This window comes from Hevea brasiliensis, chromosome 9, assembly GCF_030052815.1.
Source record: "Hevea brasiliensis isolate MT/VB/25A 57/8 chromosome 9, ASM3005281v1, whole genome shotgun sequence".
Lineage (NCBI taxonomy): Eukaryota > Viridiplantae > Streptophyta > Magnoliopsida > Malpighiales > Euphorbiaceae > Hevea > Hevea brasiliensis.
Window position 1 is genome coordinate 36,483,043 of NC_079501.1, and position 14,801 is coordinate 36,497,843.

At 35.7% G+C, this 14,801-nt stretch overlaps 2 protein-coding genes across 2 annotated transcripts; one reads left to right on the forward strand and one right to left on the reverse strand.

Annotated features, from left to right (window-relative positions):
• Positions 1–408: 408 nt before the first annotated feature.
• Positions 409–5,059, forward strand: LOC110658668 (protein NLP6). Its single transcript, XM_058153756.1, has 5 exons — positions 409–957; positions 1,558–2,129; positions 2,315–2,362; positions 2,494–3,433; positions 3,593–5,059. The coding sequence occupies exons 1-5, from the start codon at positions 666–668 to the stop codon at positions 4,741–4,743; spliced, it is 3,003 nt and encodes a 1,000-aa protein (XP_058009739.1). The 5' UTR covers positions 409–665; the 3' UTR covers positions 4,744–5,059.
• An 820-nt stretch (positions 5,060–5,879) lies between these two features.
• LOC131182877 (uncharacterized mitochondrial protein AtMg00810-like) lies at positions 5,880–6,383 on the reverse strand. Its single transcript, XM_058152230.1, has one exon. The coding sequence runs from the start codon at positions 6,381–6,383 to the stop codon at positions 5,880–5,882; it is 504 nt and encodes a 167-aa protein (XP_058008213.1).
• Between the last annotated feature and the right edge of the window lie 8,418 nt (positions 6,384–14,801).

Genomic DNA, 14,801 nt, shown 5'->3' on the forward strand with positions numbered 1-14,801 from the left:
ATACATTAATTAAAATGTTAAAATTATAAATAAAAATATTAAAAATATTAATTTTTAAATTAAATAAAAAAGATAATATGGTCAAAATAAAAAATAAAATCAAATCAGCTATCAGCTGATGAGAAACAGCTCTAAATATAGAGCTGATACAAACTGCAGCTGATGGGTATCATATCAGTTGTCCATCAGCTATCAGCTCTATTTTTTTAAGCTTGTCAAACATCATAATTTATCTGTTTGGGTGTCTATCAGCTATCAGCTACACCTAACAGGTAAACCAAACAGGCGTGTATAAATTAACTAGTGGTAAAAGCATATTTTTAATGTAAGGATAATTCAACCTGTGCACTTAATAACATCTTTTTTAATGTAAATAAGTATAGTTGTGAGAACAGAAAATAAAGACTCAATATTTTATTTTATAAAGCATTCTTGCAACTAGTACACAACTGTAGGATTCCATGACAAGTTTGGAATCACACTCCTGCAAATTACCACCAACGCCACATACACAAGCCTCTCTCTCAACAGCGACATCATCAATTTCTATTTGGTCTCATGCTAACGGAGACGGAGAAGACAAAACACTCTCCGTGAATTTCTATTTCATCTTTCATCTTCTCGCACCACCAGCAGACTCCGCCATCTTCTAACTTTTCGACGAAATGCCCGAACGAGAGGACGACAAGTCAAAGGAAAATCAGACTGTTGGAGGAGACAAGGGAGAGACGCTCATGGACTTGGATCCTGATCTCGACACCTCCTGGCCTCTGGATCAGATCTCTTTTCTTTCCAATCCTTTGTCTCCTCTTCTGCTTTCCTCCTCTGACCAGCCATGCTCTCCTCTTTGGTCTTTCTCTGACGCTGACGATGACAAGCTTCTTCCTGCTTCTTCATCTTCTCACGCTACTCCTCCTCCTCCTCTCCGCTTCACTGATTATCCTATTTTTCTCGCTTGTCAGTCACGTCTCCATTTTTCTCACTGCTCTTATTTCTTTCTTTTTTTTGGTGCTTTTCTGGGATTAATTGCAACTTCAGATTGGTTTACTTTCTTGGGTATTCTAATTAAGTGTTTGAAATTGGGGCGTTCTTGATCTAAACTTAGCATCTCTTATGACAAAATTAATATACTACATAATTTTTAAAAAGCTCCTGTTAAAGCCAGGTATGAAGCAATGAAACTGGAATTATGAATGGTGCTTACAACTTGTTTTGGTAGACTAGACAAGCCGTTGAATGAGAAGAAATCGAAAGATGATTTTGTCTTCTCTCATATTGATTGGTTTTCCTGCCCGGCCTTGCTATTTTCTCTGGAGATTTTATTTCCTTTAACAACAGTCTTTCTCTAGTGTGGTTGTTTTTATTGTCGTATATGTTGTTATTTGGAGTTTGGAAGTCATAAACAGAATTTTGTAAATTTAAGCAACGTGGGCTTGCTCTTCCTATAGTTAATCGTATCATTGAGTATCTTGCAGTTTCTTAGTGCCATTGTTTTTAATGGAACGCCATCCGGAAGTTTAAGCTTTTCTTTTTAACTTGAGATTTTACCTAACGCAGGTAAACCCAATTCAGTTACTGAAAACCATACAGAAATTGATGATAGAAGGAAAATTCCTTCTCCACTTCTGGGATTGATGCCTATTGACAACCCAGATGGATATTGTGTAATCAAAGAGAGGATGACACAGGCACTTCGAAATTTCAAAGAATCAACTGAACAGCATGTTCTAGCTCAGATTTGGGCACCTATGAAGAGTGGGGGTCGGTATGTACTGACAACTTCAGGGCAACCCTTTGTGATTGATCCTTATAGTAATGGACTTCATCAGTATAGGATGGTCTCTTTGATGTATATGTTCTCAGTGGATGGAAATTGTGAAGGTGAACTTGGGCTTCCTGGCCGTGTTTTTCGGCAAAAATTGCCGGAATGGACACCTAATGTCCAGTATTACTCGAGCAAGGAGTATCCACGGCGTGATCATGCTTTACATTACAACGTTCAGGGAACTTTGGCATTGCCAGTATTTGAACGGTCAGGGCAGTCCTGTGTTGGTGTGCTTGAGCTCATAATGACTTCACAGAAGATTAACTATGGACCTGAGGTTGATAAAGTCTGCAAGGCACTTGAGGTTGGGTTTCTTCTCTTTTGTATGTTTAATAAGTCTCATATTATGATTTATGGCCATGGATTTCTTTTGAGAAACATTATAATCGTAGCAGTATGTATTGTGATAATTTTATGTAGGCCTTGGTAAAACTGTTACTTTGAAATGTATTGAGATTCCTCAGTCACATAATTTCAGTTGTTCTGCAGGCAGTAAATTTGAAAAGTTCGGAAATATTGGATCATTCAAGTACACAGGTGAGCTCTAATAATGTAATATATGTAGAATCTGACTTTATTTGTAAATCTGAAAGATAAATGTTGTATTCTTCTTTCATTTCTCCCGCCTTGTTCTCACAGAGGTATACTTGGCACTGCTTTTAAACCAGATTTGCAATGAAGGTCGTAAAAACGCACTGGCTGAAATATTGGAAATATTGACAGTGGTTTGTGAAACTCACAAATTAGCTTTGGCTCAGACTTGGGTTCCTTGCATGCATCGTAGTGTTCTAGCCTTCGGAGGTGGTTTAAAGAAGAGTTGTACCAGCTTTGATGGTAGTTGCAATAGCCAGGTCTGCATGTCCACGACTGATGTGGCATTCTATGTTGTAGACCCTCATATGTGGGGTTTTCGGGAGGCATGTCTTGAGCATCACTTACAGAAGGGTCAAGGCGTTGCTGGGAGGGCATTTTTGTCTCACAATGCATGCTTCTGCCCAGACATTACCCAATTCTGCAAGACAGAGTACCCCTTAGTTCACTATGCACGCATGTTTGGATTGGGCGGCTGTTTTGCAATCTGCTTGCGCAGCAGTTATACTGGAGATGATGATTACATTCTTGAATTTTTTTTGCCCCCTACCGTCTCAGACAATTATGAACAGAAGACTTTGTTGGGCTTCCTATTGGCAACGATGAAGCAGCATTTTCAGAGTCTTAAGGTTGCTTCTGGAATGGACCTTGAAGAAGAGGAAGGATTTGTTGAGATCATTCAAACTTCTATGAGTGGGAAACTTGATTTGAGGCTTGAATGCATTCAAATACCCGAGTCTCCAAAATCTCCCCCTAATGTTAATACATCACCAAAGGAAGGACAGATGGCCCGGCCAGATCCATTAAAGCATCAGTTGATGGTGAACTTGGATGTTGTAGATAATGGAGGCAACAAAGGTCATGCAGAGGGAAGCCACTTTCCTACTCTTCCAGGGAATAAAGGGAACAAAAAACCATCTGAAAGGAAACGTGGGAAAACTGAGAAGTCGATTAGTCTAGAGGTTCTTCAACAATATTTTGCTGGGAGTCTTAAAGATGCTGCAAAGAGCCTTGGTGGTATGCTCACACACTTATATATATATCATTGCTTGCAATTTTGCTTATTATCATTTTCAAAGATGTTTAATTTTTTTTTATATATGAAAGCTGGATGCTGTTTGCTGTAGCATACAAAATGGATTCGTCTTAGAGAAATCCTTCCTTTATACTTTACAGTTTGTCCTACTACAATGAAGCGCATCTGCAGGCAGCATGGGATCTCACGTTGGCCATCTCGCAAAATCAGCAAGGTTAACCGATCCCTCTCTAAGTTAAAGCGGGTGATTGAATCTGTCCAAGGTGCTGAAGGAACATTCAATTTAACTAACCTCACTACAAGTTCACTTCCTGTTGCTGTTGGTTCAATTTCTTGGCCATCCAATCTGAATGGATGCAATCAACAAAGCTCACTGAACTCTAAATCCCCTGAACCTAATGATGAAAAGAAAGGATCGCCAATCTGCAAAGCAGCAGGAAGTGATGGACAGGGTGGAGGTGAAAATCAATTGATAGGAGGAAGAATATTAAGTTGTGAGGAACTGGTCCTGCAAAATGGGTTTTCACCAGAAATAGGACTAGTCTCAGACAGATTCAAAGCAGGGAATGTCTTGGGGGAAGAGAGTGCTGGGACTTCAACGTCTCATGGTTCATGCCAAGGAAGCCCAGCAAATGACAGCGCAGCTGCAAAGGATTCACCCATTTCTCCTGTCCATGAACAATGCGATAAAGTAGCTATTGCTCCTGAATTGGAATTTCAACCAAAAGGAGAATTGAACCTGTCAGCTGCATACTCAATACCTGATGCCATAGTTGCAACAGAAGCTCAAGCACCATTTGGAGAAATACTTATTGAGGATGCTGGAAGTTCAAAAGATCTTAGAAATCTTTGTCCTTCAGTGGCAGACACAATTTTAGAAGAGCGGGTTCCAGAATCTAGTTGGACAAATCATCTGGTTCCAGATTTCCCTACCACACAAGCCATGGCTGCTCAAGAACATGAAATGCCACAGATAAGAGCTAGGCAAGAAATGAAAACTGTAACCATAAAGGCAACGTACAGAGAAGATATAATAAGGTTCCGAATCTCCCCCAGTTCAGGGATTGTGGAGTTGAAAGAGAAAGTGGCCAAGAGGTTGAAGTTGGAGGTGGGTAATTTTGATATAAAGTACCTGGATGATGATCATGAATGGGTTTTGATAGCCTGTGATGCAGACCTGCAGGAGTGTATTGATTTTTCAAGATCATCAGGCAGCAGTATAATCAGATTGTCAGTTCATGATATGAATGCCAATCTTGGAAGCTCCTGGGAGAGCAATGGCGAGTTATGATTAGGTTGTATATATGGCAGGTTTAGAGCATCATTTTTAGAGTCGTAGGATCCAGGGAAATGGAGGTGGATTTTTGTTCCAGGAATTTCCTTGAGCTGCATCAAATTTTCCATGGAATTGTAGAAATCCCCGTCTCTATATTGTGGAAGAGTGACTGGGCAAGTCCTTTCCAATCAATATATAAGCAGTTTTTCTCATAAAATAGCTTGCAACTCGAAAGCATCTGATTTTTATGCTTAGATTCAGAGGTTATTCTGCGAAGCCAATTGCAACTGTAGTTCTTACCAACGTTGGGAATGAGCCATTATTTTAACAAGTTGCCTTCCATAGTTGCTTGATATTTTACAAAGTAAAGTTACTTTGTGTCGAGATTAGAGAGAATTGAAGAATTTCTTGATGTATTTCATAGCGTTACAATGATTCAAATTTATACACAAAGGCTATAGCCTTAATAGGAAAGAAAATAAAAGCTAATAAATACAAATATCCCTAATATCACTAATTTACATTCTAATTTACAGCTAATGCACTAATTAAGGGATTTTAACACTCCCTCTCAAGTTGACTAATGCACTAATTAAGGGATTCCAACACTTCCCTCAAGTTGGTTCATGTATATAGCACATGCTCAACTTGCAAACTAGGGTATGAAATACTTTACAACTTAACTATTTAGTGGGCACATCAGTTAACTGATCTTTCGAACCTACATAAGAGACATTTAAGGAACCATCAATAATTTTTTCTTTTATGAAGTGTCTATCAATCTCTATATGCTTGGTCCGATCATGCTGAATTGGATTATGAACTATACTGATTGCAGCTTTGTTATCACAAAATAAAAACAAACCATTAGCTTCAAACAATTTTAATTCTTCCATCAACTTTCGTAACCACAATAACTCATAGATACCTTGAGCCATTGCTCTGAATTCGGCTTCTGCACTGGATCTAGCTGTCACATTTTGCTTCTTACTTCTCTAGGTGACTAGATTACCACCAACAAAGGTACAGTATCCTAATGTTGATCTTCTATCATCAAGAGACCTAGTCCAATCTGCATCTGTAAAGGCTTTAATCTGAAGGTGACCATGCTTTGAGAAAAGAAGTCCTTTCCCAGCTGTAGATTTTAGGTATCACAAGATGCAGAAAACAACCTCCAAATGAGATTCACGGGGATCATACATATACTGGCTCACTAGACCAACTGCATATGCTATGTCCGATCTAGTGTGCGAAAGATAAATTAGTTTGCCAACCAACTTCTGATATCTTCCTAAATCCACTGATTTTTCAACTCCAGCTTGCAATTTATGATTGGCCTTAATAGGAGACTCTGCCGGTTTACAGCCCAGCATTCCTGTTTCTTCCAACAGATCCAAGATATACTTTCTTTGAGAAATAAAGATTCCCTTATCTGATCTGGCAACCTCTATTCCAAGAAAGTATTTGAGCATTCCCAAATCTTTGATTTCAAACTTCTGTGCTAGGCGCTCCTTTAAAAGAGCCATTTCTTCCTTATCGTCACCAGTTACCACAATATCATCCGCATAGACAATAAGTAGTATGATTTTGCCTCTACAATTCCTCATAAATAAGGTATGATCAGCATTGCTTTGGCAGTATCCAAAGGAGATCATCTCTTTACTGAACCTATCAAACTATGCTCTAGGTGACTGTTTTAGACCATACAAAGCCTTTTTCAATCTGCAAACTTTCCCTCTGGTCTTCTCATCCTCAAACCCTGAAGGAATTTCCATATACACTTCTTCTTCCAAGTTACAATGTAAAAAGGCATTTTTAACATCAAACTGCTACAAGTCCCACTCAAGATTCACTGCACATGACAACAGAATTCTGATGGTATTCATTTTAGCAACAGGAGCAAAGGTCTCTTGGTAATCTACTCCATACGTCTGTGTGAAGCTTTTTGCTACCAGTCTGGCCTTATGCCTCTCAATTGAACCATCTGCTTTATGCTTTACAGTGAATACCCACTTGCATTCAACTAGCTTCTTTTCCAGTGGGAGAGTAACCAGTTCCCATGTCTCATTCTTTGCCAAAGCTTTCATCTCCTCCACCATAACTGCCCTCCATTTTGGATGGAGGCAAGCTTTCTTCCAATCCTATGGGATAGAGACAGAAGACACAGACAGTAGAAAGGCTCTGTAGGATAGAGATAGAGAATTATAGGAGATGAAATTAGAAATGAGATATTTAGTACAAGTCCTAACACCTTTCTAGAGAGCAATAGGAATATCAAGATCATTATCAGAAGAAAGAAGAACAGACTAAGAATTAAAATTAGACTCATCAAGAGTCAAAGGAGACTCATCACATACCTCAAGATGTCCCGGAATTGAATCCAGGGATTCCAGTTGATCAGCAGTCTCCTGCTCAATGGCTATATCTGTCTTGTTTCGTCGAGTATATGTTCTCAAATCTAGCGTTTTCAGTCTTTCTCGAGATTTAGGTGACTCTCCCTGAGTTTCATTGTTAGGTATAGGCTCTAAACCCAAATTCTCCCCCTGAAATTAAAGGTTGGGAGAGGATGAGGATGAAGAAAAATACACCTCTTACTTCCTATGCTCCCCCTGAAGAGGTGGATGGAAATAAGATTCAGATTCTCTGAAGGTAACGTCAATACTCACAAAATATTTTCGTGAAGGAGGATGATAACACCTATATCCCTTTTGAGTGCTAGAATAACCAACAAAAACACATTTCAGGGCTCGGGGTTCTAATTTCCCACTATTAAGCTTATGAACAAAGCAAACACAAACAAATACCTTTGGAGGAACAGCATATGAATTTTTACCCTGCAAAACCTCTAAAGGACTCTTAAACTCCAATGTCCAAGGAGGCATCCTATTAATAAGATATGTAGCAGAAAGAATAGCATCCCCCCAGTAAGGTTTAGGAACATTCATGGTAAATATAAGAGACCTAGCAACCTCAAGTAAGTGTATTTTTTCCCTCAGATACCCCATTTTGTGATAGCAACCTCAAGTAAGTGTCTATTTTTTCTCTAAGAATTTATAACCCAAAAAGAATTATTAAGATTGGCAAGAAAGGCATTACCTGAGTTGACGAAGTTAGAAGAGGCAACTGTGGTGGATTGCGATTCAAGTTGTGATAGCAAACGCCTTAGAGTCTGTACTTCTTCATTGGAAAACATCTCAGTGGTGGTAGTATCTTTAGACAGATTCACAACCTCAGATACATTAGCTTGTGGTCTAGTAAGGCCTATCCTTTTTCCTCCACTCCCTTTAGCGGGGTGTCCATGCAATTTCCAACAGTGTTCCTTAGTATGCCGATTTTTTTCACAATAGTCACAATGTAGTTGATCCTTATCTGATGAACCATGTAACTATCACGTGAGGAATTAGCAACTAGCCCTGCCTTATCAATAGACATATAATGAATCATGGCACTCCTCCTGCTCTCTTCCTGCTGAACATAAGAGTATGTCTGTCTTAAGGTAGGTAAAGGATCCTTCCCAAGCACTTGGACCCTAATTTAATCATATTTCATATTCAACCTAGCAAGAAAATCATAGATCCGCTCTTTCTCAACCAACTTCTGAAATTTAACAGCATCTTCAGGACACGAGGCCTGAAAATCCTGGTAAAAGTCCAGTTTCTGCCATAGACCACTCAATTCTGTATAATATTGAGTAATAATTAGCTCATCCTGTTTCATACCATGAACCTTGTTTCGAAGCTCATACACTTGTGCATCGTTCTCAACTTGAGAATAGGTCTGAGAAACTGTACTCCAAATGGTAGCTGCACTATTCAACAGTAAATACTCACGAGCTATATGTGATTGCATGGAATTGATAAGCCATGACATGATAAGAGAATTTTCTGACTCTCATTGACTGTAGGTAGAAGTAGACTTTTTTAGTTTTTGCTTATCTCGAGTAAGATAACCCTGCAACCCTCTAGCTTGAATAAAAAGGAGACATGATCTAGACCATGCAAGGTAATTTATCCCATCAAGCTTTACAGGGCTAATAATTAATGAGGGATTTTCAGTTGTAGTAGTCATTTTCCCTTCAACTACTGAATTTTTTGTATCAGACATGATTCAGAGAACTGATTAAAAGAAACAATAGGCAAAAGACAAATACCCAAAAACAAAAATGTAAACCAAGATATAGGAATTGGCTGGGCAGAGGCGTGGTACACTAGGGATGTCGTCGAAAAAAAAGTGCAATCGGAAAAAACTGACCAGGAATAGGCTCACTCCCCGTTACGTGTACCCGAGGTGGAAACCTTTTGTTAGCGCGTGGGATCATGCACCTCACCGGATGGAGGCGAGAATCCAGGCGAGGACCAGCGATGAGGTTCTCTTCCTTCCTAAAGGGGTGGTGACAACTACCTCCCTCAATAGACCTGCTTTCAAGCCTTACCCATACAAACCCTAACTATTTCTCAATGTTTTCTCTCTGCAAAAAAAAAAAAAAAAAAAAAAAAACCCAAATAAAATGGATAAGGCTCTGATACCATGTTGAGATTAGAGAGAATTGAAGAATTTCTTGATGTATTTCACAGTGTTACAATGATTCAAATTTATACACAAAGGCTATAGCCTTAATAGGAAAGAAAATAAAAGCTAATAAATACAAATATCCCTAATATCACTAATTTACATTCTAATTTACAGCTAATGCACTAATTAAGGGATTTTAACACGTTATAATTTACAGCTAATGCACTAATTAAGGGATTCCAACACTTTGTTGTACCAATCATTAAATTTTCTATTATTGTAATCTAAATCATTAAAAATTTATAGATATTGATCACATGCTATCTATTAAACCAATATCGAAACCCTATTTATAAAAAAATAATTTTTTATTTTATTTTTTTTATATTACTAATCTATACAAAGCCACACAGAAAGAGAGAGAGAGAGAGGAGCTTTATAGATTAAGAAGAAGAAGTGGAAGTCGGTGAAACAGCTGCAATTCCTTTGAATTTTGGCCAATTTGCCATAATTCTGAAAGCCAAAAACACAAGCTTTGCCTCCTTTGTGCTAATGGCATAGAACTAAACCACATAGAGAGAGTGGATGTAGTATTTTAGCAGAAGCATGACCTTGACAGAGCTAAGGGAGAGTTGCCATTGCCAAAGACAAAGGCTATAAAGTTGAGGAGGAAGATTGTCCTATTGAGAAAAAAGGTCATTTTTCTTCCTTTATTTATTTATTTATTTCTTTTCCAGTTTTAAGGAAATTTAGATTTGAGAGGATTATCATTCATTCATGCTCCAATCCAATTTTTATCTATGTCCAAGTAGGCATGAAGTAATAAGCCCTAGAATTGTTGAGGCCATTTATACTGAATGCATGCCTGTGATTTTGTCAAAATATTACTGTTAGGAGGTATCAAATTTTATGTATGACATTATAAAGACTGGGAGCAATTTACATGATATCATTTGTTTGTGAACGCTTAATAGAACATTTGCATCACCTCTTTTCCAGGTTGGCTCATTCTAAAGAAATAGAACATGCATCTTTAAAGAGGTATTACAATTGCTAGTTTTTTTTTCTTTTTTTTTTGGGTATATTTTGAATTTTTTAGTTTTAAAATTTGTTGGTCACCTAAAATATCCACCTTTTTTTTTAAAATTAGTTCATTGTACGTGTCCAATTTTTTTAAATTTCTATTTTTTTCAATTGCTTGAATCTACAGTTAATTATTTACTTTTATCTTCTATCCCAAAATTATGAGTTGTAATTTGTTGAGGATAAAATTCAAGCTATGTAACTCATTGGTGTTAGGAGTTGTAATTATTTTCTTTCCAGTTTTCCTCGATGCAGAATAGAGCTTAAATTCAAAATTTTAATAAAATGCAAATGTGGAAATTTATGGCATCATATAAGAATACTATCATGGTTTTATCGGCTTGGTTCTAAGTTCTGAAAATTTGCAAATTCAATTTACAAGGTGATATAATTAGAGGACAGGTGATAGGATATTTAGATCAATTTGGTACTGAACTTCCTGTAAAGGTTGCCTTTTGTTTTCATGCCTTCACTCCTGGCTTTGCTTCAGTGATAGATGTGCCCTACATGCTTTTTTTTTTTTTGGTGCAGTCAGATGTGGCTGGAGAAGTCTTAAAGCTCATCTTCAATGATGGAGATGTGAATAGTGAATTCTACTTTGACACTTAACAAAAATATGCTATTTGCATATCCAAACTGAATCCATTAAGCCCAAAACATGATTCTCATGATTGTTTCATCTAACTTGTTCCAAGGTGGACATAGGTCTCTAAACAGTGACTCTTTCACAATAAACAGTGAAGGAACTATAGATTAAATAAATATGTTTGGCCTAATACACACACACACACACACACACATAAAATTTGTTTTTGGTAAGAATAAGTAAAATGTGTGAAAAGAGCTGACACCAAATTATGTGGTAAGCTACGCAAGTACTTAAAAAGCTGAAAACTAAAAGAGTCTATAAAGGGTTCACTTAAGTACAAGTAAGTGATATTTATGATATTTTAATTTAAATTTATGGGAATTGATAAATTGTTGGTGTATTCATTAAGATTCAAGGGGCATTTCTGGTTGATGCTGGGCCTTGTGTTGTGATATTTTATTTTATTTTTTTGAGTAGATTGTGATATCTTGTTTAATTGTGAATGAAAGTGTAAAACATATGGTGGTTTAATTTTCTGGATCTAAGACCCTTGCTTCACATTTTCTCCATGCTATGTAGTGCATTTTGCTCATACCAGGCATTGATATGTTAAAGTTTAAACTCCATTACTCCAATGAATTAACTTTTTTGAAAGAAGGTATAGCTACAGAGATGGAAAGATGTTGATGATCATAATGCCTAGTGTGAAAAATCTCATCAATTATTAGCCTTATGCTTCAAGAACAGTGAAGGAATTTATGAATTAGGTACAAAATTTTAATGCAGATTTCAAAAGGATTGTCATCTAAAAGCACACTTTATGGTTTTACATGACTTAGAATTATACATGCCATGTGGCCAGGTTAGAAGTTAACACACGTGCACAATTTTTGAAATTCCATGGTATCTGATTGCTTCCCTTTTTCTCATCAGATTAGATTCATTAGCTATTCTTAGCTTTAAGCATTTTAATACCAAAAGATCAATGATCACCATCACTTAGTCGCATCTGAGTTTGCATTCTACTTATTTTGAGAGCATCACATGCCCTTTTCAATTCATGTTTTTTGATTTTCTGTGCAATCATCTTTTTCTTTAATCAATCCATTCACCTCTTTTCTTGATATTTCTCTTTCTGCCAACCCCCAATTGTCAATGGTGGCTAGACTGTTTCACCAGCATAGATATGGTAGCTTTCTTTTACTAGTCTCTAGAAGCATCAATGCTGTTGCTTCTTTTTTTTTTTTTTTTCTTTGGTTGTGATTCTTCATTTTACCAGCAATTGTGCTCAGATTTTGTGCTTTAACTTGTTCGCTTGAATAGAGTGTATAGCTTTAAAATTAGATTGCCTACTTATTCCTTAGCCTTGGAGGAATATGATCATAATTCTGTCCTAATTGTGCTTCAAGGATTCCTCTTTTAGCTTGCAGTTGTGATTCGTAATGTTTGATTTTCTAGAAACACAATCATAAGGATCTTACAAGTGATGTTTGGTTTGATAAAGTTGTATGTTTCTCTTGGGTAGAAAGCGTGGATGTCATGATATGGTTTTATGTATTTTTTTTTTTTGGGACCTGACATAGTTTATTTATACTGTTTTTTGCAGCATTGATCATTGGGCTCGCTTGTTAACCTGAATGTGTATTTCCGCAACTATAAGCACCTATGTCCTTGAAGTTGAAAGCTTCCAGTTAGATGATCAAGTCTCTTTGTATTTCTTTTGTCCCTCATAGAAATTTGAACTCATTTGTAGCATCCTTTCCTTCACATAGGCGGCGGATCTTCATTAGGATTAACACCCCCCAAAAAATAATAATATATAGTCTGATATACAAATGTAGAATTTTTAATGAATTATCATTTATATATATATTAGCTGATAACTCGCGCGATGCAGCGAGATGACTTATTTTTATTTAATTAAATAAAGTTATTTTAAATTTTTAATAAAATAATTTCCTTGTGATTAATTAGATTATTGTATTATATTTGATAACTAACAATAAAATATTTCAAAAAAAATTAAATTGAAATATTGATATAATATAATTAGAATATCTCTAATTTGTAGAATTGCCTAAATAATTGTAGACATTGTTACTCTCTCATTTCATTAATGCATATTCAATAACGAAAAAGAAATAATTATTTATTAATATTTTTAAATTTTTAAACAAAAAAGTCTTTATAATTTCATTTATTTTTTTTACCGACATTATAATTTTTAAACGACAATAACAATTTTTTTTTTAGATATACGAACATTAGAGATCCCCTCACGAAATGCCATTAAAAATTTGTATTCTTTTCACATGAATTTCACCAGAAACCCAACTCAGGAGCTTGTAATAATTTCCCCTTCTCTAGCTTATCTCAGACGGAAATTTTACATGAGGGCTATTAGACTGTCTCGCATTGCGCATAGCCCAAAATGCCACTTGTTCAGATGATTTGTTGAGGCAGTGGGTGTAAAATAAGCTTTGAGGCGTGATGAATCACTATCTTTAAGGTATTAATTGCCCCACTAGATTGCTGCAAGGTTATGGCAATATACCTCCAGGATACAATAAAGCCTGAAATCTGCAGACAGCAACTCCTGAAGATTTCCCTTAAGAACTCTTTATATGAACTGAATTTAGAGAGATTAGAAGAAAAGAAGAAGAAGTAAAAGTAGTATATCTGGATTGAAAAAACTCATCCATATTTATAAAGAATGAAAAGTCATGGCACCTTTACTAGATAGACACATCTGTCTATTTCCAATAGATACAACTATTTATGTAATAGACATGTCTGTTTATTAAAAGATACTTATACAAATAGTTGTGACTATTTGTATAGACATATCTATTTATTAACAGACACCTATACAAATAGTTATGACTTTTTGTATAGAATAAACATGTCTATTTATTAACAGACACCTATACAAACAGTTGTGACTGTTTGTATAGAATTGATATGTTTGTCTATTAACAGACACATCTACTTGTTAATAAACACATATGTTCGTAATTTATTTACGAAAATTATAATATGATAATTATTTTATTTTACACATATACTTGTCAAGTGCCATAATAGAATAATATATATATGAATTATATGTATGTAATTCTATACATATTTCACTTTTGTCATTCCTTCACTTTCTTATATTTTAATAATATAGGAATTCTTTCTCTCTATACTATCTAACATACAGGCTATTTATAACAATCCCCCACTTAGCTTGTATTGTTAGATCCCATTGTTTCATGCATAATGAAAAGTATCTTTCGATTTAAACTTTTATTTAGTGTAAGTATTTCAAAGTTCTAAAGAAATCATGGTGGCCTTAGCTTAAACCTAGATTCCTATTAAATAGAATCGGAAATACTACACACACGAATCAATTAGTTCAACTTAAAAAGTTCACCAAAATTTTAGCACGAATATGGCCTTGTGCTACCTCCTGTTTTCATGAACATTTACAAAAGTTATTCTCACTTTTGTTGAAGCGGCATCACTTCCTATGTTCATATAGGTGAAGTTTCCTTTGTAATAATTTTAAACTTCATTAAGAGTATAAATACTCATCCTCATTCCATTAACTTAGTACATTAAGTACTTTAATTACAACATTTACTAATGACTTGTTGTTACCCTTTAAACTTTATTTAATAATAATACTATAAAGTAGGGTTCCCATCAGTAGTAAATTTAATGGAATATTCTAAATCCTAATCAGCACATGTACTTATGATCATAACTCTCGAGAGCCCTTTTATTAAAGGATTTGCTAGATTATTATAGGATTTAACATAACATGGTAATAATACCATTAGAGACTAATTGTCTTACATTTTCATGTCTTAAGCTTATATATATACTTTCAATTGTATATTTT